The sequence below is a fragment of the Lepidochelys olivacea genome, assembly GCF_965140295.1.
Source record: "Lepidochelys olivacea isolate rLepOli2 genome assembly, chromosome: 2".
In the NCBI taxonomy this organism is placed as follows: domain Eukaryota; kingdom Metazoa; phylum Chordata; order Testudines; family Cheloniidae; genus Lepidochelys; species Lepidochelys olivacea.
The window spans coordinates 93,019,246-93,045,949 of NC_140412.1; the positions used below are offsets into that span (position 1 = coordinate 93,019,246).

Consider the following 26,704-nt stretch of genomic DNA (forward strand, 5'->3'; position numbering starts at 1 on the left):
TCAATTACTTTTCTATTGGATGGTGCTAATTCCAACTCCATAGCAACCGCTCAACTATCCCTGCTCTGTAATACTGAGCAGCTATGCTGGGCTCTTTCCTTTAGAAGTTTTGTTCTGCCCTCTACTGAATTCTTACAGAATTACGCTTGAACTTCAGAATGTATTGCAATCAACTATTAGCATTCATGTCCCCTTACCACGTTATATTTATTCAAAAAATACAACTTTCAGAAAAATTGGTTACTGCCTTTTCTTTCAACAGGTCCCCCGGGCTGTTTGTGCTCTTCCCATGGGTTAAGTAAAAACTACCTACGAAATAGATCCATAAACCAATAAATTGCCTTTTAAATTATGTCTGATTTATATTTCATAGAATATCAGAGTTGGAAGGGACCTCAGGAGATCATCTAGTCCAACCCCCTGCTCAAAGCAGGACCAATCCCTAATTTTTGCCCCACATCCCTAAATGGCCCCCTCAAGGACTGAACTCTCAATCCTGGGTTTAGCAGGCCAAAGCTCAAACCACTGAGCTATCTCTCCCCCAGAACTAAAACCCCATGGTATTGTACCTGATCAGACAGTTAGTATACAGGAGAGGTGACTGTAAATAAGGCTGTATTACAGTATTAATATAATTCATAGATTCATAGATATTTAGGTCAGAAGGGGCCATTATGATCATCTAGTCTGACCTCCTGCACAACGCAGGCCACAGAATTTCACCCACCGCTCCATAAGCACTTTATGGCTTTAATTTTATCTTGTTACTTGGCTTTGCAGAGACTTTCTACAGCAAATGATGAAATAGTAGAGGTTCTATTGTCCAAGCACCAGGTGCTGGCTGCCTTGCGATTCATCACGGGTGTTGGAAGACATGACAGTGTTTCTGCCCGCAAGTTCCTTAATGCAGCAAAGAAGGCAGATGACATGCTTTTTATACCATATTCAGGTTCTTTGAACAAAGAAATCAGAGGCTACGAGAGAACCCTAATTTCACCCCAGGTAAAAGGATGGTATAAAATGGAATTACTGAGTTAGTATCTGCCTTTCTTTAATGTAAACGTGTGGTTGAGTTAGCAGTGGCTTCCAGTTCAGCAGGTTGGGGCCTGGTTAGTGAAGATTACCCCCGCTGGCTCAAGACAGCTAAAATGTTTGTGCTAACATGGAGGTGATCAACCTGTGGCTCCAGAGCCACATGCAGCTCCTTGTATAGGCACCAACTCCAGGGCTGGAGTTACAGGCGCCAACTTTCCAATGTGCTGGGGGGTGCTCAACCTCTAGCTGCCCCTCTCCCCCCTCCCCCAGCCTCCTGCACACCATGAAACAGCTGATCAGGAGGTGCTGATCAGCAGAGCTGCCAGTGGGTGGGAGGCAGCTGATGTATTACTGTGGATCTTGGCAATGTACATTAGTAAATTCTGGCTCCTTCTCAGGCTCACCACACCTGTGCTAACATCATCTGGTTTGATTGTGAAGAGGGCTAGAGATGGCATGCCCCCAGGGTCAATGTTGGCGGTGGAAGTTAATTGTTAGCTCTCAAGGGGGAGAGATGCAGGGCCATAGTTCTAACTTGTAGTATCTGTATGTGGTCTGCCTTATCCCCACAATGTATATAATGATTCCAGTTATAGATGAAATGTCTAAGCTGTAGTAACAAGCACTCTAACCCTGAATATAATTAGTTTCAAAATATGCTGCACTGTCAAAGGCAAACAACTTTACCTTATATTAAAAATTAAAGGCTGATGCTTACATTTGACTAGTGCTGGAAGAATAATGTCTTGATTAGGATCAAAGCTGTGTGTGTTCACTAGAGCTCTTAAACATGTTAGCTAATTCCTGTAAAGCATTTGGGCTTGACTAGGCTCTCAGTCTTGTCTACTATGCAAAGAAAACGTGCTAAAGATTTCATTACCTTACTGACATGGACATGTTTAGCTTGACCACCAACAGCTGCTAGAACTCCAACTTGCCCTGGCTACAGTAAAGTTACTTGGGGGGGGGGTGGGGGGGGTGGAAACGTTCTTACTGTACACATTCCTGTAGCGCTAGTTGGCTTCTAACACTGGCAAGATTTAGGTTACTATGAGACTGATTCACACCAGCCTTTCATCAGGTGTTTAAAACTCATGACACTTCCCTTGAGGCAAAGAAAGAGGCCTGAAAGGACAGATGTCATTACTTGTAATTTAGCAGATAATTTTGTAACTTGAATGAGTGGGCAGGAGTCTAATCATAACTGGGGGTCCAAATAAGTCAAAAAATGAGTTAATTTATAAAAAGGACAGTGTTTAACATGCTGTTTTAGCTGCAGCATAGCCATAGTAGGTGAGCGTGCACCTCCCAACACAAGTACAGCACTGAACTAAAAATAGCGAGGGGTACATTGCCACATCACCTCATCACCCAAGTGCAGACCCAGGGCCTCAGGCACACTTGTGCTCAAGCTGCAGTACAGACATCCCTTAAGACAGCTACTACTTAGAACTTCAGCAAACATTCTCTGTATTCTATACATGTGTTGCTTTCTTTGTCAGTGCACACAGCCAAGTTACACATCAAGGTATAAACAAACAGCCTCTAAGTTTATTAAAACATTTAAGTTGCGCCCTTCCCCCAATATCAAGTTTACAAAAGTGTGCATGCAGAAGAACCTTTCAAAATAATTAAGTTAAGTGAATATTCTCAACCAAAAGCTATTTGAAACTTTTAACTGCATAAAAAAATTGACTTAAACCATCCCTGCTGTCTCATTCCTCTTGTGTGAAATCACTTGAACATGAGATAGAATTATGGATTAGTGAACAACACAATTTTGGACTCACAAGGTAACACTCTCAACCTAAACCCAAAACAAAGGACGATCCATTTCCATTTAACTACTTTAATACTTCCCTTCCCAGTTATTGCAAAATTTGTGCTGCATATGCCTCTAGCCTAGAAGAACTATACCCAGATCTTGCAGTTTTCACTACAGGCAATCTTACAGTCGCACCACTAAAAACAGAAGAAGCTAACACAAATGTCCACTTAAGGCTATTCAGCTGACAGGCCCTAAAAGGGAAGTTCACTTTAAAAATAGTAGCTGCTTCTAATGAAAAAAAGCTAAAAACATAAGCAAGTAAAGCAAAAACTGCTTCCATGTAGGAAAAACCTAAACACCAGTACTGGTGCAGTTGATTTTGTTCTGAATTTTAGTGTCACCGCACCGATGTTAGGGACAATATAATAGGATTTTGTGCTAACTAAGCCTTTTGTCCTGTCTTGTAGGAGAACATTGTGAAGAACAGGTCACCTTCTTCAAGCAGATTTTTGGAGAACATGCTCTCATGAAGCCTACCACTTTCTGAAAGTGTACTGTTTTCATACAAAATGTATAATTTATTGCATTTAAGTAATGAGATTTTGAACTACAAATTTTATAATAAAGTATATACAGACCACTGTGGCAAATATTACTAAAAATATTACACAACCCCTGGAGTGATGGCTTGTTTTTCCCCTAAAAATAAAGCCAAAGAATTGCACTGAGTTGCATTTATAGCCAATTATTGGAGGTTCAATATAGTCTAAAATTTGCTTTATTTGTTTTTGTTTTGGGGGGTTAACTGAGCAATAAGTCCTCTTTGAGCTAAAACTTAAGCATGCACTGAACGGTGTTCTTGTGAGGAATCATGAAATGGGCAGAAGGTGTGATGAGGCATAATTTGTGAGAATTGAGAAAAACATTGAGGGTGGAGAGTGATTGGGTACAGAACTGTTTGTAGAAGAGTAATGAGTATCTCCTTGAAATTCAGAGAATAAAGAGGTCACAAATTATTATTTGCATTGAAGTAGCACCTAGAAGCCACAACCACAGCAATTGTTAGCAATTGCTAACACTCTAAATAGACAAAACAGGCAGAGTGATAGAGAGATTATTAGGGGGACCCTCCAGTCAGAGTGTCTGCTTTTATCATAATTTTCTTAGTTAAAGTCTGAGACAAAAGTCTATTGGAAATGTTTTCAGTGGGTCAGCTACATCAGGAAGCCACCACTATAGTGAATCATCAAGATTCTAGCTAGATCAGAGGTCTCAAATGACCACAAGGGCCACATGAGGACTTTTTCACTAGGAGAGTGGTGAAACACTGGAATGCATTACCTTAGGGAGGTGGTGGAATCTCCTTCCTTAGAAGTTTTTAAGGTCAGGCTTGACAAAGCCCTGGCTGGGATGATTTAGTTGGGTATTGGTCCTGCTTTGACCAGGGGGTTGGACTAGATGACCTCCTGAGGTCCCTTCCAACCCTGATATTCTATGATTCTATGCTCATTGCTAAGAGTTGTGAACTGTCCCTGTTCACCTCAACAGGACTTTAATTCAGATGCCATATGATAGATATTAACATTGACTACTTCACTGCTGATTAAAACATGTAAGAGGAACAATCAAATCATCAATATGAGCAAAGTCTGCTGTGACATTTTATTTTGACTCTATGAGAAGGTGGTGCTTGGGTATGCCACCACCACTCCCTCCTCCTCAATTTGATGCGTGGAGCCTATAAAACAAAGGGTGAGAGTGGATCTCAGGGGACAGGTATGGGGGAGGAGACGTATCCATACCCCATCAAGAGAAAGTCAGAGCATCTCTTCTTTGGCTATGTCTACGCTACGGACCTCACTGCAGCACCGCTATACCACTGCATCTGCACCACTGTAAGGTCTCCCATGTAGCCGCTCTACACCAGCAAGAGACAGCTCTCCCACCAGCATAATTAAACCATGCCTAATGAACGGCGCTAGCTATGCTGGCAGGAGAGCATCTCCCACTGACATAGAGCTGTCCACACATAGAGCTGCTTATGTCGGTCAGGGGTGTGTTTTTTTACAAACAAATGTGCTAGTGTAGACAAAGCCTCTGAAGTGTTAACTTGGGTGATTGTGTCTGCTCACCTGGTTGGCCTACTGTGGGTTACAGCTGTCACACTTGCAAAGCCATACTTGAGCTGCTGCATTCACACGAGTGTAAGGTGATAGAGATTCTGGGGTCACAACTCATGGTTCTTAGTGCTTCAGTAACTGACCTGCTCTATGGTTCTCTCCTAGAGTTGTGAGAGAACTTGTTTATGTTCCTGGATATATAGGGAATTGTGAGAAGGCACCGAAGGACTACCAGCAGTGGCACTCCAGTACTTTAGCCTATATCCACACTGTAAAGTGGGCAAGTTACCAGCCTCAGTATAAGCAGCACTCAGATTATAGCAAGGGTCTCAAACACGCAGCCTGTGGAGTTATTTCCTGTGGCCCCCAAGCTCCTCTCACCCGCCACCCTCCTTCCCCACCAGCGCATCACGTCTCCAATCCTCTGCCTACCTCCAGGTGCTTCCTGCCACCAAACAGCTGTTTGGCAGCATTTAGTGCTTTCCAGGGGGCTATGTGCTCAGGAGAGGAGGTAGAGAAGAGGCGGGGCAGGGGTGGGGATTTGGGGAAGGGGTTGGAATAGGGGAAGGGGTGGGAAGAGGAAGGGAAGGGACTCATGGAAGGGATGGAGTGGGGGCAAGGCCGGAGGCATCGTAGGCATCGACCCCTATCAAGGGGGAGCCAAGCCTACAGGTGTATTTTCAGCCCCATGAGGCATCTTTAGTCTACTATGAGTGAATGTTATATCATTTTGGTGTCTTGCATGTGGTCATTAGCAGACATCTGATGGGAGTTCCCCAAAGCAACTTTGGAACAAAAGTTGACACAAAGTTCCCTCTCTGATTTGATTTCAGTCAGCTACTTTCTGCTTTGGTCCCAGGGTGACTAGGGAGGTTGGCTGAGGCAAGGTGGGAGCAAAGAAAACCCCAAACACTCGGTAGGCAGGTTCCTGCTGCCTCCTTGCGCGCACACACACACACACAAGCAGGGAGCAGAACATGGGAGGAGGAAAACCTGAAAGAGGAAGAGGATTTCTTCAATCTGAGGCTCCCCTCCTTGCCTGAAAAGGACCCTCTCTACTTGCATTAGGTAAAGCCACATCCTACGAACTTAGAAATTATTCACGTAAAAAGCATGCTACGCGGATGCAACACGTTCGCGGAGAAAGCAGCTGAAGGGGAGTATGAAGAGGCGAGGCCCACCCAGGCTGGTTTCCCGGAGGGAACGGAAACAGGCTGGGGCGAGCACAGCTCAGATGGCAAAAGCACTTTTTACAGGGCCACCTCCGCTGGTGGGGCCCGCTCGAAGCGGAGCAGGCGGGAGGCCCCCGGCGGCGCGCAGCCAGTCTCCTCCCCGCACCGCCGGGGCCGAAGCGCAGTCTCGGGGGGCGGGCGGAGGTCAGGCTGCCCGGGGTCACGCCCCTCACTCCCCGCCGACCGGGGACCCCCGAGCCCCACGCACCCCCCGCCCCTGCCGGCAGAACGCGGGGGTCGGTACCTTGCGCTCAGGCCGCTGCTCCATAAGACCGGAGCCAGAGGGTCACACTCGGGGGGCGGGCGGGGGGGCAGCGCTGGGACCTGATTACAGCGGCCTCGCCCTGCCTCCAAGCAACGTGCTTGTACTAAGCTCCTCCCCAGACCCCCACCACCTGCAGGCCCGATTGTTCACACTGCGCATGCTCCCCTGCAAGGCCTTCTGGGGACTGTAGTCCTGGAAATCGTCAGGCCGCCGCCTCCGCAGACAATTGCCTCCCTTCAGATGCGCTCTAGACTGGAGAGGACTCACGTCAGCGCGTGCGCAATTGGTGCCCCACTGCGGGTCTCTCATCCTCCTTCTCCCCCCCCACCGGATATGACATAAACAACTCAATGCATTCTCTGTGCGTCACTTCCGCAAACAGGATGGCGAAAAGCCTGGATTGGTGAGCGCTGCGCAGAGCCTCAGGCCGGTTCCTCGGTCCTGAGGAGCCGCGCGTGGATGGGAGCTACTGGCCGGGCTCGTAGTATGGAGCGCGAAGCGTCCCTTCAGAAAGCAGCTTCCGTGCGGCCGCGGCGTCTCTGCGGCTCGGTCATTTGCTTTCCGCAGAGCGGGAAGTTTGGGGGCGGGGCCGATGCTCACATTCCCGCGCGCGCCGCAGAGGAGGAGACAGGGCGAAGGGCTGCGCGCGCTGCGGAGAAAGGGGGCGGGGCAAAGTGGTGCAGTGGGGGCGAGGACTCGCAGTCGCTTGTTCGGTGGGACGCCGAAGAGGGAGGTGCGCGAGGGCGCTGTTGCCGGGGGACGGGGTTGGGCTCGCGCCTGCGGGCGGGGCGGGGCGGGGCGGGGCAGTGAGAGACCCAGGGATGATGGGGTGGGCCTTAGGGGCGGAGCCTGGCCCTGGCGTTGCGGGAGAGGAGGAGCTGTTCCATCCTCGTCGCCCCGCCCCTTTCGAGGTTGTCGGGTGCGGGGGTGGGGGGGGGGGCGCGTGGTTCCCGAAGGTGACCTCCCAAGAGTTTCGTCTACCGGTCGGGGGGTCGCGGGAGAGGGGTTGGGGGTGAGTGTGTCACAGACCGGGGCGTCTGACTCCCCGCGCGGCCGTGCGCGAGGCCGGTACCTGCGCCTGAGGCTCCCCGAGTGTGGCTGGGACCGGGCCAGAACGCGGGGGGGGGGGGGCGTCACCTGGCTGCCTTGGGCCTAACTAGCCGACCAGAGCCGGGGGTCCGGAGCGAGACCCTGTGGCCCTCGCTACCCAGTGGATAAGTTGATGGTCCCTTCTGGCTTTAGACGCTGGGAAAAAGTCAGCTTGAAATCTAGTTTGCTGGAGAAAGGTGTGTCTGGCCCTTACCTGGGCTAGACAGGCCCCTGACCTTTCTGCCAGCCCTTGCTTTTGACCCCCTTGTTTTCCTAACTTTAATTTTTTCCCCCTCTCTTTTGTGTGACAGAATCACACTGACAGGAGAGCTGCTCAGGTGAAACAGTGAAGCTAGCTGTAACAAAGTCCTGTCAAATGCACAAAATAAACTGGAACTGAGAGAGACACTCATATGGTAACTTGGGTGTTATCTGTGTTAAACCCAATTGAATCCATTTAAAATGTTACTTTTTAATCTGCTGCCCTCTTTTGACTAATCAAAAGCACTAGGTATCATGGGGCTTTTATAATGTAAGGGAGAACAAGCATAAATTGTCAACTGAAAGTCATCTCACTTTTCTGACAGAATTTATTGATGAAAAAAACATTGATTCCTGTTTGATCAAGCAACAAGAAGAATAACCTGCAGCATGTCTGATTCAAGCAGGGTTGAAGAACAAGAGTTAGAAAAGAGCTTAGTTGAGGAAGCAGACAGAACAGCATCTAAAGCTTCAGAGGCAGAATCTGCTGTCAGTTTGGATGACAATAATACAAATTCAGGAAAAGGCTATTGTGCTGGAAATGAAAAGGAAGATGTTAGTGACCATGAGGACAGCACATCAAAAAAGAGAAAATCAGAATTTGAAGATCATCCTAGAAAAGTGGTGAGTATTATCTGTTTTCAGTTATGTCTGAACAGTGGGCTGGGATTAAAATCTTGGTTTCAGGGTGTGGGTTTAGAGAAGTTTATTGATCCTTAAAGTATTTATACCAAGCATTTTTACAGTGTATGTTTATAAGATTTTAGCAGCTAGTGTCTCATGATCCACTTAACATAAAAATTAATTTTAGCATCTGCTGCTATTGTCTGAAAACTATATACAGAATTATCTTGGAACTGGGAAGAAAGGTGGTAATTAGAATGATGAGACTTTAAATCGGGGTGGGCAAACTACGGCCCACGGACCAGATCCAGCACATGAGTTGTTTTAATCCGGCCCTCAAGTTCCTGCTGGGGAGCAGGATCTGGGGCTCTGGCTCCAGCTGGCAGTTGGATTAAATGAACAGTGCATATGTATCTGTTCTTGATCTACACTTACAAAGGGTTTCTGAGGTTAGGCTACACTTCTAGGTTGATCTTGCTACGTGGTTCAGGACTGTAAAAAAATTTTGCACTCTGTGTGATGTACTTAGTTCAACCTTTCCCGCTATGTAGAGGTGGCTGTCAGAGTTGAAGTAGCTGTCAGAGAAATGGATTATCTGTCTTGATGGAAAAGTCACTTCCTTTGATGTAGGAAGCATCTACACTACAATGCTACAGCAGCTGTAGTTTAGACATAACCTGAGGCTGTGAATTCAGAATGGGTTTCTGATACTAAACTTCTTTTAAGTTCTAGTTTGGAATAACTTTTGAAAAATGTACATGCAGCCTTTAAATCCATGGCTTCACTGGGATGAAATTGATTCTCCCAGTGAACACTGGGAATAGCATTCAAGAAGTTAAACCATCTTTCTGCAGGGAAGAGATGCCTTGAATCATTGAGCAGGAACCACTTTGTCCAGTTCTGTTTGCACAGTGTCTAGCACAGTGGGATCCTGGTCTATGACGAGGGCTCTTAGGTGCTCCAGCAATACAAATAACTAATAATAATAATAATGGTGTTAGGTATTAAATAGAGTCCTCCTCTTTGGTTGGAATTAAAGAACTCAGGACAGTGATCGAGGGAGGAGTTGGGAAATATTCTTTTGTAAATGAAGCCAGTAAGCTTTGCCATTACTTCTGATGTGTTTTAAAAACCTGTGCTCAACATGAGTCTTTTTAATTAAACACTGAAATGTGTTCACACTTTCTCGTTTGATTCTCTTATTTTCCATTGTGTATAGCATTTGGAAGAAGGGCATGGACAAACTGTAGCTGCACATTACAATGAACTTCAAGAAGTTGGACTAGAAAAACGTAGCCAGAGTCGCATTTTCTTCCTCAGAAATTTTAATAACTGGATGAAGAGTCTTCTCATTGGTATGACTCCTTTATTGCTTACTTTTGTCCTCACTTGAAAAGTTAGTCACTATACTACACTTTATTGCAGTATATCTTATTTTCTTTGGTTACATTCAAATATGTCCTGTGGTCATCACAAAACAATCATGGTGGTGGTAAGACTGCAGGTAAATGTTTTCTGCTTTCTCGTGTTCAGTACAGTGTATCTTTACTCAGAGGAAATTGTTTCGGTTCAGCTCTTTTAAAATTTGATTGCAAGCTTTCAAGGCATTGATTTTTCTTCCTTTTTCCTATGTGCTTTTATGCATCTAGCACAATGGGAGTCCCAGTTCTGATAAGACTCTCTTACATTTATGGTCATGCCAAATGTTTGTTTGTTTTAAAACATTAAACACCAGCTGACACTTCTGAAAACTTGATAGATATTAAGTTTAGGAGCTAATCTGCTTGTTGTAGTTTCCCCACTACCCTCTGCCCTCCCCCACAAGGAACATGTGCATGCAAACAGAACCTTTGTTTCTCAGAAGTTAATCTGTTCTTGTAAAATGTCCCCTAGAAGTCCTAATATTTCATTTTTTATTATCTTTTCCTTTAGAGGTATTATTACTTCAGATGCAGAATAATTTTATACTATGTATATTTTTAGCATTTGAAGACAGTGATGTGTCAGAGCATAAAGGGAAACAGTAAATGTACTTGCTGTATGATCAATAATTTTTAAAAGTATAGAAAAACTACAAAATATTAGAGGGAAAAGAAAATGCAGTAACTTTCAAAAGTGATACTGGTACTTCCTTTCCCATAAATCTACCTTCAAACTTGAGTAAAGTAATGGAACAAATACCAAGAGAAATCAATAAATAAAGAATAGCAGAGCCATGGGAAATAAATGCCAGGGATTTATAAAGAAAAGATTTTTCCAGGGAAAACTTAAGAGCATTTGTCTTAACACTAGAAAAATTAGTGGATGAAAGCAGTGAGAGGTGGTAATTAGATTTGATGTAGTGTCTCTTGAAATCTTACTCAGAATAAATTTAAATCTGTTTGGGTACATGCTCTATAACCTAGATTAAAAACTCTCCAAAAGACCCTGAACAAAAGGTAAGAAGTAGTGAAGTATCAAGTTGAGGAGGAGGGGTCTGCAGGTGTGCCAAAAGGAACATTGTACATTGGGCCTAGGTTTAATTTATTCCCAGTGCATTCACAAAGTTATTAAACTAGCATTAAAGAAATTTGCATAAGACGCTAACACCAGTTAGGGCAGAGAAATAATATAGGGTCCTAGACAGAGTAATACAAGGGATAAAAAGCAACAAAATAAAATTCCCCTTTCAAAAATGCAAGCTAACACATATGGTATAAAAAATACTCTTTGGAAAGGAGAGTCCTTATAATGCTTACTAAAACTTAGACTGGGTAGTAAAGAGCAAATCTAATGTGTAAATTTGCAATATGATGGCAGCCAAAAAAAACTACTATATTCTGTCACCATTTGCTGCTCTCCACACGTTTCTGATTTGGACTGCAATAGTGTTTTTAGACCCACTAGGATAGCTCATCACTTCTTTAATTAAAGAATGCTCTGTCATGCTCATAATTCATACCCAGCCTCATTCTGGATGAGATTCCTTTTGTATTTTATCAGACCTGCTTCTTAATCACCTCTGGGCTCAGTGTTAAGCAAAGCAATACACTGCTTTTTTCTGTCTATAAAACACCCCTTCCTTCCCAAGGCTTGGCTTACGCTGCACACACAACATTCAGCCCAGGAAGTATTCATTCCTTTTTTCCCCTCCAAATCTTTTATGAGATTTGATAAAACGTGTATTTAAAGAAAACCACTCTCTTAAAAAAACCACACTTCAGGAAAAGAAGTATACAGAACTCGAATCAAACTGTTTTTTTATGAACTCTAATGTAGTCTTCAAATGAATTTTGAAATTCTGAAATATCAGACTTTGGTGCTTTAGGGAACTTTGTACAATGAAAGAGGCTTTGTTATCAGTTGAATGTGTGCTTTCTCTTTTTCAGGTGAATTTATAGAAAGGGTACGACGTAAGAAGCGAGATATCACTGTGTTGGATCTGGGATGTGGCAAAGGTGGAGACCTGCTTAAATGGAAAAAAGGCAAAATCAGTAAACTTGTGTGCACAGGTAAGAAGGCAAAGTAACTTTCTAGAGACAGTAAAAAAGGTTCTGTGGAAATGTATGTATGTACCATGAACACCACGCTTTGCTTTTTTCTTTCTGGATATGTCCAAAAATGCCATGCTTGCTGTGAAGGAACTTCATTTCCGTGCTCTGCCCTGGTTTTTTTTTATCATGTTCATTTTATCATGGTTCCTGGTTAAACTGTTAGCATAAATAGAGGGGAAAGTCCCTAGTGTTCCTATCCAGTTATCTTTAATTTTACCTCATAAATACAAAGTGAATGTTGGGAATCGAGTAAAAATGTTTGTTTAAAATCTCTATGAAAAACTGAGTATATATTTACACTGCAGTTAAAAACCCACAGGCTCAGGCTAAAGAACTATTTAATTGTAGCATAGATGTTTGGACTTGGGCTGCAGACCGGATTCCAGGATCCTGCGAGGTGGGAGGGTCCCAGAGCTTGGGCTGTAGCCTGAGCCCAGACTTCTCCCCGTAATTAAATGGCCCCTTAGCCCGAGCCTCATGAGCCCAAGTCAGTTGCAACAGGCCAGTTATGGGTGTTTAATTGCAGTGTAGATAGTGCAGACACCCTTAGTCACCACTTAATTGCAGAATCAAATTAATTAACCATTAATTACAGAATTAGTAATACAAAGTTGTATAATCTTCAATTTGCATTCCAGTTACTGGAGCATTTTATCAAGGAGGTTTTAAAAGAAGATACTGGCAATATAGCACTGCAAAACAGGTGTACTGGTGTTATCCTGAAAACTATCTTTATGATGGAAAAAGAATTTAGATTCTGAGAAAAATTACAATGCAAGGGAAAAGACTAATTTTTATTTTACCAGTTTGTGATATCTATCACAGGGTTGGAATTGCCTTTGCTGCAGAATTAGCTATGAGGAGTAGTTGGGATCTGACTGACTGACAACCCTTGCTTCATTCCTTTTACCATATCTAAATAGCATTTTTGTTTAAATCTGATATATTTTAAAGAATTCTTTATATTAACAGTCCTTTATTAATAGTTATGTATTTTATAAAGAGGGGAAAATTATTTTTGATATTTTGAGGACCACAGTTATTTTCTACACTCATTGGGTGTTTTTGGCCATTTACATGTTCAGTTAACTGATTTGTGTACACACTTCCTATAATGGTATAAACCAGTTACACAATTGCACACTAAGGGTACGTCGACAGTATGAAATTATTTAGAAATTATTCTATTCGAATTTTTGGAAGCTATTTTATACATTCAGTCTTCTGTGTCCCCACTAAAGCGCGTGAATTTGGCAGATTGCGTCCACAGTACCAAGGCTAGCATCGAATGTTGGAGCGGTGCACTGTGGGTAGCTATCCCACAGTTCCTGCTGTCCCCGCCACCCATTGGAATTCTGGGTTAAGCTCCCAGTGCATGATGGGGCAAAAACATTCTTGCGGGTGTTTCTGGGTGTGTGTTGTCAGAAAGCTATGGCAGAAAATCGTTTCGCACCTTTTTGGCGTGCAGACGCCATACTGCTTTTAGCAGACGGTGCACTGTTGTTCTCCTGATACTATGAATCCACCTCTCCAACTCAACTCTGCCATCATGAACTGAGCAACACAGCTTCCGCTGCCAACTCTGCTCTCTCGCTATTGCCACACTTCCGAGCTTCTCCATGTTGTCTGTCCTGGGCTCCCACCTCTGCGAAAGCCACAGAAGACAACCATTTTCAGCCTTTGTTTGGCTACCGTGAACCAAACAGCACAGCTTCCAGTCTGCCACTCTGCTCTCCTACGTTTCGCACCCTTTTTCCAGGATTATCCGTGCAGGTGCCATAGCCATGGAGCCCGATCAGGTCTCGGCTGCAGTTTTGATCATTGTAAATACCTCGCGCATTATCCAGCACTATGTGCAGTACCTGCAAAACTGGGCAAGGAAGTGATTACAGCGCGATTACTATAGTGATGAGGTTGTGGACACAGATGGCACGGCATGTGGCGATTGGGAGATCATGGTGCTGTTGGGCCAGGTTCATGCTGTGGAACGCCATTTCTGGGCCCGGGAAACGAGCACAGGCTGGTGGGACCGCATAGTGTTGCAGGTATGGGATGATTCCCAGTAGCTGAGAAACTTTCACATGCGTAGGGCCACTCTCATGGAACCTTGTGACTTGCTGTCCCCTGCCCTGAAGCGCAAAGACACCAAAATGAGAGCAGCCCTCACAGTTGAGAAGCGAGTGGCTATAGCCCTGTGGAAGCTTGCAGCGCCCGACAGCTACTGTCAGTCGGGAATCGGTTTGGAGTGGGGAAATATACTGTGGGGGCTGCTGTGCTGCAAGTAGCCAACACAGTCATTGACCAGCTGCTATCAAGGGTAGTGACTTTGGGAAATGTGCAGGCCATTGTGGATGGCTTTAATGTGCTGGGGTTCCATAACTGCGGCGGGGTGATACATGGAATGAATATCCCTATCTTGGCCCCGGAACACCGGGGCGGCCAGTACATAAACCGCAAGGGGTACTTTTCCATGGTGCTGCAAGCACTGGTGGATCACAAGGGACGTTTCACCGACATCAGCGTGGGATGGCTGGGAAAGGTGCATGATGCTCGCATCTTCAGGAACTCTAGACTGTTTGAACAGCTACAGGAAGGAGCTTACTTCCCAGATCAGAAAATTACTGTTGGGGATGTTGAAATGCCTATAGTTATCGTCGGGGACCCAGCCTACTCCTTAATGCTATGGCTCACAAAGCCGCTCCCCGCCCCGCAGGGCTCCAATGAGGCTCTGAGCAGGGATGAGGCCTTTAAACTAAACATGAACAGCCCAGCGCGACTGGGTCGTCCCCCCCGTTCCCCCTACTGCGTCGCTCCGATTAAGCTCTCACTCACCAGAAGTGCCTTCTCCAGGGTCATGGTCCGGGAGCATGCTTTGGGAGTAGGGGGAGGCTATTCGCTCCAGTGTTAATAGTTCCTGGCTAGGGGGGAAAACAGATTCCCCACTTGCCGCCTGTGCACTGTCCTCCTCCTCGTCCTCCAAAAACTCATCCTCCTCGCTCCGTGCTACTCCCCCCTTGCAGGTATCCATGGGTAGTGGTGTCATCACTCCCTATAATTGCATGCAGCTCATGGTAGAAGCGGCATGTATGGGGCTGTGACCCACAGCGTCCGTTCGCCTTCCTGGCTTTTTGGTACGCTTGACTGAGCTCCTTGATTTTTTTTTTTTTTTTTTTTTTTTTTGGTACGACACTGTTCTGTGTCCCTGGAGTAGCCTCTTTCTGTCATGGCTCTGGAGACTTTAGCATATGTATTTGTGTTCCTTTTTTTTTTTTTTTTTTTTGGGAACGTAGTTCTGCCATAACAGATTCGTCTCCCCAACACGCAGTGAGATCCAGTACCTCCTGTTTGGACAAGCTGGAGCTTGTCTGCGAATCCGGGACTGCGTGATTGCCTGTGATGGTGGACTCTGCATAGTCGCCTATGATGGTGGACTGTGCTGATGGTGACCAAACAGGAAATTCAAAAGTTCCTGGGGCTTTTACTGCCTACCTGGCTAGTGCATCAGAGTTCAGAGTGTTGTCCAGAGTGGTCACAAGGGAGCATTCTGGGATAGCTCCCAGAGGTCAATTATCGTCGAATTGCGTCCACAGTACCTGTAACCCGGAACTGCGATCTTGATTTTAGCACTACTCCACTTGCTGAGGTGGGAGTACAGAATTTGGAGTAAAGAGCCCTTTAAATCGAAAAAACTGGTTCGAAAAAACGACACGGGACTTGGTCGTGTGGACGGAACCAGTTTTATTCCAAGGTAACTCGGCTAAATCCAAAATAAACCGCATACTGTAGACCAGGCCTAATAGTATTGAAAACTGTCTCATTGTCTTCATTACTTGGTCAGCAGTTATGCCTGTGGTGTTCACATCTCTTAGGTGTAGTCTACACTAGAAAAATTTCTTTCTGCTGACAGGGAGATAATGTCTATATTAGAAACACTACAGTGATTTCTATATCAGGGCTTAGATCAACTTAAATTTCATGCCATGCGTGATGTAATTTTCAGAGCCCTGAGCTACTTTGTAGCATAGATCAGGCCTGAATTTCCTCAGTAATTTCAACTAAGTACCTTTTGTCTGCACGTGTAAAGAAAGAGAAACCTTCTTCAGTAGCACTTCAGAAACCCACAGAGTTGAACTGTACCCATCCATGTCAACAGTGTGTTTATTTTTTTTTTTCTGGTCTAGACAAGGCCTTAGAACTGTTTAGAGCTCTCTACAAATTCTTGAAGACAACACTGCATAATTTTTATATCCGTCAGTCTCTTCACATTGTGAAGGTTTCCACTACAACTGTAAAGGCTAGACATTTTTTTTTATTTATTCCACATTCTGTGGAATTTGTATTTTATTGTATCGGGCCTAGAATATAATTAAGTGTGTTTGGTTTGACTCTTTTTTCCATTTTTAGTACCAAGTATGTGTGTAACAAGTTAGTGTACTTAGTTCCTTGTAGTCCACATAAGTATAAATAAAACTTCATAATGGAGCACATCTACTGAAAACCAGCTTTTACTCATACTATGGTATCTGCTCTCACTCCAATCATATCTATCTGAAGAGAAGTTTGTGCATGCAGTTTATTTTTTTTATAGATATTGCTGAAGTTTCCATGCAACAGTGCCAACAGCGGTATGCTGACATGAAAGCCCGATGTCGTTCTAATGAATACATTTTCAATGCAGAATTTATAACAGCCGATAGCTCCAAGGTACAGTTGTTCTGCTTTATATATTCCTAGTGTCGTAACTAGTTTCTTGGCATTCTTATTTGAATAAATGTTGGAAGTCACTAGAGTAAAAGTTCAGGAGTGTTTCAAGGAGAGAAGACTTTAATTTAAGGTTGAATTGTTACACTAAAGCAAGGGTGGGCAAACTATTTGGCCCAAGGACCACACCTGGGTATAGAAATGATATGGCGTGCCATGAATGCCCATGAAATTGGGGGTTGGGGTGTGGGAGGGGGTGAGGGCTCTGGGGTGGGCCTAGAAATGAGTTCAGGGTGTGGGAGAGGGCTCCGAGCTGGGGCAGGGGGTTGGGGTGCAGGGGGGAGGGGGAGGGCTCTGGCTGGGGTGCAGGCTCTGTGGTTGAGTTGGGGATGAGGGGGTTGGGATGCAGACGGGTCCTCCGGGCTGGGACCGAGGGGCTCAGAGGATGGGAGGGGGAATCAGGGCTGGGGTGGGGGGGGTGTCGGGGGTGCAGGTTCCAGCTGAGTGTACAGGCTCTAGGGTGGGGATGAGGGGTTTTGGGTGCAGGAGGGTGGGACCGAGGGGTTGAGAGGGTAGGAGGCAGATCAGGGCAGAGGGTTGGGGCGGGGGGGTAGCGGGGGCGTTGGCTCAGGGGTGCAGGCTACATGCAGCGCTTACCTCAAGTGGTTCCCGGAAACAGTGGCATGTCGTCCCCCACATCCGGCTCCTACGCAGAGGCGGGGCCAGGCAGCTCTGCTGTGTTTTTCCCGTCTGCAAGCACTGCCCCTGCAGCTGCCATTGACCCCGGTTCCTGGTCAACGGGAGCCGTGGGGACCTCGCTTGGGGAGGGGGGCCGTGTGCAGAGCCCCCTGGCTGCCCCTACACATAAGAGCTGCATGGGGGACATGCTGCCGCTTCTGGGAGCTGTGCGGAGCGGCCCCTGACCCTGACCGGAGCTCCGGAGCGGGGAAAGCCCCAGACCCTGCTCCCCAGCAGGAGCTCGAGGGCCGGATTTAAATGGCTGGCAGATGGGATCCGGCCCGTGGGTTGTAGTTTGCCCACCCCTGCACTAAAGGCTTGCCTATATGGAAACTTAATGTGTGGCAAGATGGGGGTGTAAATGTACAGTGCACCAGTTGGCTGTGTGGACTCTGCTGCCTCACACTCATTCCATAGTGCACCTTGGCCACTTAGCACACAGCAGGTTAGTGTGCTGTAGATTTTATACCATAGCTTGCTATACACTGAGGGCAGGTCTTCAGTACCCGCCAATCTGCGATAAGTCGATCCCCGAACGCGCTCCCCCTTGACTGCAGAACTCCAGCTCGCGAGAGGCGGAAGCAGAGTCAATGGGGGAGTGGTAGCGGTCGCCTCGCCGCCGTCCTCACGGCCAGGTAAGTCGACCTAAGATATGCCAACTTCAGCTATGCTATTCGCGTAGCTGAAGTTGCGTATCTTAGATCGACCTCTTCCCCCCAGTGTAGACCAGGGCTGAGTCTTTATGTAGAAAAGCCCTAAATTAATCATTAGAACTATATAAGTTAACAAGCAGTTGCTTCTAAAATAGAAGATTAAACTGGTTCCGACAAACTCTTTCGTTGTTTTGTAATGTACTCTTGAAAGGCTGAATACATCTTTCACCTACCAAAGGTGTTCTTTCAATTTCCTCACTAACTAGTGGGGTCATATTATTCCCCAAATTTTGCTAATTGTTGCTACATAGTCACTAGGGAAGTTATAAAACTTTGTGTTGATGGGCCTGTGTTCTTTCCGACCCCCAGAACAAATGTGGAAGACTTTCTGACTTTTAGTCTTCTTGCTCCTAAATGACTCTTAATGCTACTGAAATGCAGCCTATTAGGTGAAGTTTTCTAATAGCATTTTTATTTTCCATACTGCTTATTTTTAAAACTTATTTTGATAACCTTTCACAGCTTTGGTCTCTTGTAGCAGGGCTGGTGGAAAGACCAGTCTGACTCAAATTCCAAGGGCTCAGTCTAACAATCACAGGTTAATTGGGTCAGTGGAGAAAGGGTGTGCATGCAATAAAACCACGTGATTAAAAATGATGAAAAGTTTAGATGATAACTTGATTTTTTAACAAGTAAATTGTATTTCAAAGATTAAAAAGCAGCTAATCTATTCTTTCAAAACTGAAGTCACTTATCTTGCTGTTTTTATCTAAAAAGCACAAAAACATGTACAAATATCTACAGATTTTGTGAACTGAAAATTCGTTTTAATAAAATTTTCCATAATTCACTTACAGCTGAACTTTCAGCAACAATACTAGAATTTATTTTGGAAACTAAAAGTTGTAACTTAATAGCCACATTATTTTGGCTTCTGAAATTTGATGAGCCAGTTAATTCACAGATATTTTTTTTTTTTTTTAAAGTGAGAAAAATTACAATTTTAAAGTGATGTATAAATATATTCTGGTGGCTTTGGAATGCAGTATATGGTTTCTTAAGTAGAAATGGGCTTTCTTATTTCATCTTATTTCTCCTTCTACCAAGCAGTAGTTCATGCCTGAATTTGCTGAGGGCAGAGGGAAATAAACTTTACTATTTTTCTTTCAAGTACTTGTATTCTAGGATTGGCATGCATTGCTGGAAGATTAACACAAACCACTTCTTTGTTTCTGCAGCCTTTGGTATATGTCTCATAACTCTTTTTAATCCATTTCAGGAACTTCTGTCTGACAGTTACAGTGATCCACATATGTGCTTTGACATATGCAGCTGTCAATTTGTTTACCATTACTCATTTGAGACATATGAGCAGGCTGACATGATGCTTAAAAATGCTTGCGGGAATCTCTGTCCTGGAGGGTATTTTATTGGCACAACTCCAAATAGCTTTGAGCTTGTGTAAGTGCTATTCATTCTATTAATTTTTAAAATTGTATGAAATGTTATCAGATTTAAAGGAGGGTCACTCTTTGGGTGCCCTTGATGTATTTTACAGCAAAATCTTTCCAGCTGAGGGCCTGTGTTGCCTACTTGCTAGGAAAGTCAGACGTATAGTAACTTGAATAAAATGGAGCAGATTGCACCCACCCTCATCTTTAGGGAGGTGTGCCCTAAGGGTACTACACTTCCTAGCACGTAATGCTTCTGTATTGATTTAATTGGTGACAAAACAAGTACAATGTGGGCTGTAGCTGCAAGCTTCCTCTGACACCTTTGAATCTGCCTACTTCTAACCCTGACCTGCCTCTACAGGATAAAAGAAAGTTCAGTTTCCATGGTTATCTAATTCTTGACCCCTTTGAATGCTATCTTCAGACTGTTAAAATTTGAATAAAAACTTTTTCATTCCCATGTTTTTATAGTAGTCTTAATTGATGGTTAAATTTATTAAGGGAGACTGTGTGGTGCAGAGACTAGGGCACTGGAATGGACTGTGTCCTTCTGTGACCTTGTTGAAGGTCCCTGCACCTCTCTTTAGTTTCTTTATCTGAAAAATGGTAATAATAGCTTATTTATCAGTTATTACCGTTTTTATATATCTTTATATAGAAAACGACTTGAAGCTTCAGAAACTGATTCATTTGGGAATGATGTGTACACGGTACAGTTTCAGAAGAAGGGGGAGTATCCCCTGTTTGGCTGCAAGTATGACTTTAACTTAGAAGGAGTTGTTGATGTCCCTGAGTTCTTGGTTTATTTTCCTTTACTGATAGAGTAAGTTTACTTTTGACTTCATTATGTAATCAAATTTTGAAGAATTGTATGAGCACAAGTCTAGCAGAAATCTACAACCAGGCATTACTGTAATATCAGGTTATGCTCCTTAAAACGTTTTATTAGTATTCTCTCAAATCTGGTTCATATTTGGAGTATGGGTAGCGAACATTCTTGGAATAAAATATCTATCTTCAGATCCTAAGTGGTAGCCCCAAATTAAGATGCTGGTGTAAAACAGTGTTTCAGAGTCTTGATCAGATAGCTAAAACTTTATATTTTTATGGTATTGGTAAATTGGTCATGCTGTGCTGCCAGCTATTTTAAGGCCTCCATGGTTTTTAACCAGGACCCTACCAATTCCAGTTGTGGCTCAGAATGAACTCCTTTCCCCTGCTGCTGTTTCTTAAAATGCTAAGAAACTTGGGGAGAAATCCTAGCTTCATTGAAGTCAGTATAAAACTGTTTCACTCATTGGGGGTAGGATTTCACCCTTCAGGGAGCATTTCTGCTCTGAAAAGTGTCACTAAAAGGGTACCATCTTACTGAACAGATCTTCTGCTTATGTGATATATGTGGATAAAATAAAAAAAAATGCCTACTGTTAGGCTCGTAGAGCCAACATATCTAAGAATGCTGGGGATTCTGTTCAACCTTGTTAGCCTATTGATATAATTGCTTACTAAAGCACAACTAGTTGCAGGCAATAGGGTTGCATGGGAGTCAATGAAGGCATAGTCTGTCCTACAGAAATCTTATTATTAGGGATAATTGTGAAATGGGATATAATCCAGGTTGGCTCTTTCGGGCCATCTTTTTAAATCATAATGAAGCTAAAGAAGGTAAAAACCCAATTTTTTCTTCTCTGAAATAGTATATACTCCAGCAGTGTTTCTCAACTTTTTGATACCAGGAACTGACTTCCTGTCTTCCTAAACTGTGTCAGTGAAATCTCAGGGACCCAGGAGGCTTCCACAGACTGGTGGTTGAGAAACAGTGCTCTATAGTATGTGCGTGGGGATATATAAATGTGCATCTAGCTAAAAAAATCTCACTTTCAGCTAACTTGGTGTGTGTGTGTGTGGGGGGTATTTATACATATATACAAAATGAATTTTAATTAAAAGTTGTTTCATTATGTATGAAACAGATTTTTTTAAAAAATCTAACACTAAAGTTTCAAAAATTGGTAAAAGACAATGTGACCTTCCTCTACCCTCAGATTGCCTTTTCTTCCCACATTCTCTTCTTTCTCCTTTGTCTCCGCCTGTAACATCTCCACTTTGTGTACTGAACCCATCCCGTCTCCTGATCTCCCTCACACCCATACTTATCTCCTCCTACTTTTTCTCCTTAACCTCTTGCTCTTTCTGCTCATAATACAAGCATGCTTCAACCTCTCCCATCTTAAACCTAAAAGAAATAAAACATGCCACACTTGACACCATTTATCTCTCCAACTGCTGTCCCATCTCCCTTTCGTGTCTGAGGGCTTGTCTACACTTACTGGAGGAGGACGTGTGGCGGTTGATGTGTTGGTGGTTGATTTAGCGGGTCTAGTGAAGACCCACTAAATCGACCACAGATCGCTCTCCCGTTGACTTCTGTACTCCACCTGAACGAGAAGTGCGAGGGGAGTCAATGAGAGTGTCTCCTGTCGACATAGTGTACTGTGGACCCCCCAGTAAGTGGATCTAAGTATGTTTACTTCAGCTACATTACTTAGATCGATCTCCCCCCGTAGCGTAGACAAGGCCTAGGCTAATCGAAAATGTTCTCTACAATTGCGGTCAGTAGTTTCTCTCCTCCAGTTCCATCCCAGACTCCTTCAGTTTAATAGCTGCCCCTTGCACTCCACTGAAAAGGTTCTTGCCAAAGTCTTCAATGATGATTTCCTAGGCGAAGCTCAGAACCAGTACTCTTTATCCTCCACCTGTCAATGGCCTTTGCACCATCAGTCGTACTCGTCCTGTCCCTTGATTTCTGTTACTCTGTCCTCTTCTGGTTCTTTTTCTACTTCTTTAATTGCTCCTTCAAGAAGTCCTTCAGTGTGTCCACCTTATCCTCCCCACCAACTTTGTCTGGCTTCCACAAGGCTCTGTCATTGGTCTTTCTCTTCTTTCTTTACAGTTTGGATAATCTCATCTGCAGCACAAACTCAGCTAGTCTCTCTATGGAGACAGCTCTCAGATCGATCTCTTCCCTCCGGACCGTCATCCTTTTGTCCAAAATGAAATCTTGGCCTCTGTCTTGTGAATATCTAACTGTCATCTGAAGCACAACCATCTTGCTTGTTGCCCGTGCCCATAATTAGTGCTTCATCTTTAACTCAGACCTTTCTAGGTCGTTGGATCCAGGCTCTATCTCAGTCTTATAGATTCTCTTACCCATAAAATACAGCCTTTCCTGTCCATCCACACAGCTTGTCCAGGTTCTCACCATCTCATGTCTCCATTACTGCAACATTCTTTTTTCTAACCTTGACAGATGCGATCTTGCCCACTCCTATCCATTTAGAATGTTATTGCAAAGGATATTATTCTAGCGCACTGCCTTGACCATGTAGCGTCTCTCTTTGCATCACTTCACTGGCTTCCCTTTCTCATATCAAACATTAGATGTTTGTGTTCACTTTCAAGGCCCTTCATGGTCTATCCCTACCCTATCAGTCATCTATCATTTACTATTGAAATGTCAGGTCCTGCTGATTGGCCAGTAATGCCAGCCTTCATTGCCCACTTGTTAATTTCTTAAATGAACACCTTCATTCTTGGGAGGAGATCCATGTAAACACCCACAAAGCTACCTCATTATTCTTAAAATCCCTTCTTAAAGGTCTCGTCTTTGCAGTGATGCCTCAAACTTAACAACAGTTAGGCTGCTGGTATGCTAATACTAGTTTCTATTATGGTGACCAATATTGTCTCATTGTTTCCTAGTATTCCCTGTCTATATCTATCTGTTTCTTGTCTTACACTTTGATTGGGGAAGAGACTCTTTTTGTTCTCTCTGTACTGAGCGTAATACAGTGGAGCCCTGGTCCATAATGAGGGCTCCTAGGCATTTGGTAATACAAATAAACTAATAATTAGGGAAAAGGCCCCTGATACCTATAGGCCCAGCCCCAGTATTAGGTTCTGTTAGTATAGACCTGTGCAGAATCCCATTTAAGTTGATAAAACTCTTCATGGGTTCAAAGGGTCATAGTAGCTGATTTTTTTTTTTTTTTTTTTTTTTTGCATTATGTTCCCGCATCAAAAAGTTTTAGACTGCAAATTCAGATTTTCATTAAAACTTTTGTGTTTCAGGGAAATATAAATTGCTCTGTCCAAGTCAGAAATATTTATACCAAGGTTTAGAGCAGAGAATTTTTGATGACATTATAACTCCTTGAAAATGGATATTTGATGGCAATGTGGACTTTTCCAGCCTTTAAAAGCCATAAATATATAAACTTAGAGATTGCAGTCCTACTGAAGACCATATGGTGTCCCTGTGTTCAAAACTATCAACTGTGATAAACTCGGGCTTTTGTTGATTTAAAAGTATCTCTATAATAATTTTTGGATCACTTATGTTCACAGAATGGCAAAAAAATATGGCATGAAACTAGTCTACAAAATGACATTTCGGGAATTCTATGAAGAAAAGATTAAGGATGAGGAAAATAAAATGCTGTTAAAGCGAATGCAGGCTTTGGAGGTAAATATAAAAATGCTGATTTAAAAAAAAACAAAACTCATTCTTTCATTTAAATAGTGTTTTGCATCTTGCTGGGATTGATCTACTTTAGCAATAGCTTTGGGCAGTAAATTATGACTAGTATTCAAGTGCTGGCATTGTAGGAGCCAAATAGTTCCTATGGCATGCTGCTGAAAGCAGTTAATCTTCTAAATTTTGTAGCTAAATAAAATACTAAATAGTATTTTCTGTTGAGGACAAGTTTTTATATTAGGTTACTAGGCAACTGTGCACATTATACTTGTATTTTCCATTTAGCAGGTTCAACACACTTTTGTGCTTTGTATTGAATTGGCTCATCTGTGTGTGTGTGTGTATTTGTATTTGTAATATCTGGTGCTATATAATTAACTGTTCATTGTAAAGAGTGGTTCAATGTTCCATTATAAACAAGAGTAAGAAATGGAATAGAAGGACTTCCTGTTGCCTGTTATAGAATTACCTTTTTTATGTGCAAGAAACCTGTTAGAAAACAGAACAAGAATTGAATTAGGTATATAAAAATACTTTCTATATACAGGACAATTATACTTTTAAATGTAAATCCATGACTAGCCTTATATCCAGCAGTAATCTTTTACCCTCAACATCTCACTTACACTTTTGGTTCCCCCGAGGGACAGGTACTGTGTATCTCTTCTGCAGCTTCAGGCAGTTTTCCAAACCCGGAGAGGTTAGCATTATACACACACTATGGTTGACCTTGCCTAGTTTACATTGCACTAAAACTAAAGGGCCTTGTCTCCACTATGTTTATACAGCAGAATAGCTAACCAGCATTAATTACACCATGATAAAAGCACACCTTTTTGTGGTTAGTGAAGACCTAGCCATAATCTGTCAGGAGAGAATTTGCTTAAACCGGAAGAGCAGAAAGCTTAGGGTGAGCAGAACGAAGAGCAAGAGTTGAGAATAAGAGGAAACTAGATTAAAGATGTATAAACAGGGACAAAGATGTGTTGAAAACTGAAGACAAGGATGTGAGGTTAATTTTGCAAGGAAGCTAATGAAAGGATTCAAGGATGGGGAAAGGGATCAGAATAGAGAGAAGAATATGGGTTTGCCACATTAATTTTGTTATTAATTTAATCCAAAGTTAATTTTGGATTAACTATCAAAGTGAAAAGGATGCTACAATATTTGAGGTCAGAAGCAAGGTTTTAGCAATGGCAGCATCAAGAAAGGACAAACATTGGAGATGTAAATACTATATAAATTATAGTGTGTTACAGATGCAATATAAATTTTTGTGATGGCTTGTGTGAAATGATGATAGTTTGTTATGGGTTCGTCGACTTTTTTTTTTTAACATGATGACTGATGCCCATCCAAGTTGACAGCCGTGGTAGTATACTAGACAAAGCTCTGGTCTACACTACAGAGTTAGGTTGACGTAAGGCAGCTTACAGCATCTTAACTCTAAACATCTACACTAAAATGTCACTCGCCTGCTATAATGACTTCGCTATCCCTCTTGCAGAGGTGGAGTTCTTAGGTTGATGTAGTTAGGTTGACACAGTGTCAGCGTAGACACTGCATTGCTTATATCTATTGTTGCCTTTCAACAATGCCCCAGACCAACAGTAAATCGGTGCAAGTGCTACTGGTGAGGCCACGCATCGCCGACACAAGGAATGTAGTGTGGACTTGCAAAAGTGATTTAATGACTGCGGTGGCTGTATGTCGACGTAACATAGGTTGACATAATTTTGTACTGTAGATGTACCTTTTGTAGCACTGGGCCTTTATGGGTAATTCATGTCCTGGTCTAGAAGCTTCCCTTTCAGAACAGGACTATGGTGTGTTGCCCTGACAGTGTGCAGGAACTTGTATTGGTACCTGTCCTACACCTAAAGTGTAAATAAGTAAAAATCACTCTCCGTTATCTAGAATCTTTCACAAGTACTAAATCTAATAGGTAACTTTGTTTAAAATGATAGCTGTGTCATGTCTCATTTTTGATGTTTTGAACATTCATCTATTTTTATAACTTCAGAATTGCATAGGACTTCATTTCTAGTACTTGGAGCAAACAGTTCAGGAGCCACTTCAATCTTACCAGTTCTACCCTATTACAAAACAGTGATGGGACAGTCTTACAATAGTGAATGTGATCGATAAGCTCTATAGATCGAGATACATATCTATCACTTTTCTGCAGTAAGTGCTCATCAATTCTGGTTCACTGTTTGAAGTAATTAAATAGGATTTTGTATGAATCTGCCTGAGCATAAAAATTGGTTTAAATTTTTTTCCCCCAGAAAATAAATAATGAGACTAAATTTTCAGACTTGTCTATCTAATGGTAGGCATCAAAATAACTAACTGCAGATTGACGTTTTTCATAGGTATTGAGTTCCCTTTAAGGCCTCTTTTAGGGTATGCCTACAGTGAAAATGAAAACCCATGGCTGGCTTGTTCCAGCTGACTTGCGCTTGTGGAACTCAGGCTAAGGGGCTGTTTAATTGTGGTGTAGATGTTTTGGGCTTGAGCCTGGGCTCCAGCCTTAGCCTGAATGTCTACACTGCAATTAAACAGCCCCTTAGCCTGAACCCCATAAGCCCAAGTCAGATGGCACAAGCCTATTTTCAATTGCAGTGTAGGCATACCCTTATTTAGGAGACATCTTTTTTGGTTCACATGTTTTTTGGCTAGATATTTTTTTAA

At 43.2% G+C, this 26,704-nt stretch overlaps 2 protein-coding genes across 6 annotated transcripts in view; one reads left to right on the forward strand and one right to left on the reverse strand.

Annotated features, from left to right (window-relative positions):
- The window catches only part of FAM210A (family with sequence similarity 210 member A), a 30,298-nt gene extending 23,758 nt beyond the window's left edge, over positions 1 to 6,540 (reverse strand). Inside the window, exon 1 of the mRNA XM_084620715.1 lies at positions 6,400 to 6,540. The gene's annotated coding sequence lies outside the window, so the exon portion shown is untranslated. The remainder of the gene's footprint in view (positions 1 to 6,399) is intronic.
- Positions 5,912 to 26,704, forward strand: part of RNMT (RNA guanine-7 methyltransferase) — a 28,215-nt gene continuing 7,422 nt past the window's right edge. Inside the window, exons 1-9 of one of the 5 annotated variants that reach the window (XM_084620710.1) lie at positions 6,691 to 6,823; positions 7,821 to 7,925; positions 8,097 to 8,394; positions 9,614 to 9,749; positions 11,763 to 11,885; positions 16,516 to 16,631; positions 19,299 to 19,480; positions 20,132 to 20,296; positions 23,881 to 23,998. In XM_084620710.1, the coding sequence (XP_084476836.1) occupies positions 8,161 to 8,394; positions 9,614 to 9,749; positions 11,763 to 11,885; positions 16,516 to 16,631; positions 19,299 to 19,480; positions 20,132 to 20,296; positions 23,881 to 23,998 (1,074 nt within the window). In that variant the 5' untranslated portion in view covers positions 6,691 to 6,823; positions 7,821 to 7,925; positions 8,097 to 8,160. Of the gene's footprint in view, positions 5,992 to 6,690; positions 6,824 to 6,880; positions 6,905 to 7,057; positions 7,154 to 7,820; positions 7,926 to 8,096; positions 8,395 to 9,613; positions 9,750 to 11,762; positions 11,886 to 16,515; positions 16,632 to 19,298; positions 19,481 to 20,131; positions 20,297 to 23,880; positions 23,999 to 26,704 lie in introns of those variants that run through there. The other 4 variants (XM_084620712.1, XM_084620711.1, XM_084620714.1 and 1 more) reach the window with 4 other exon arrangements.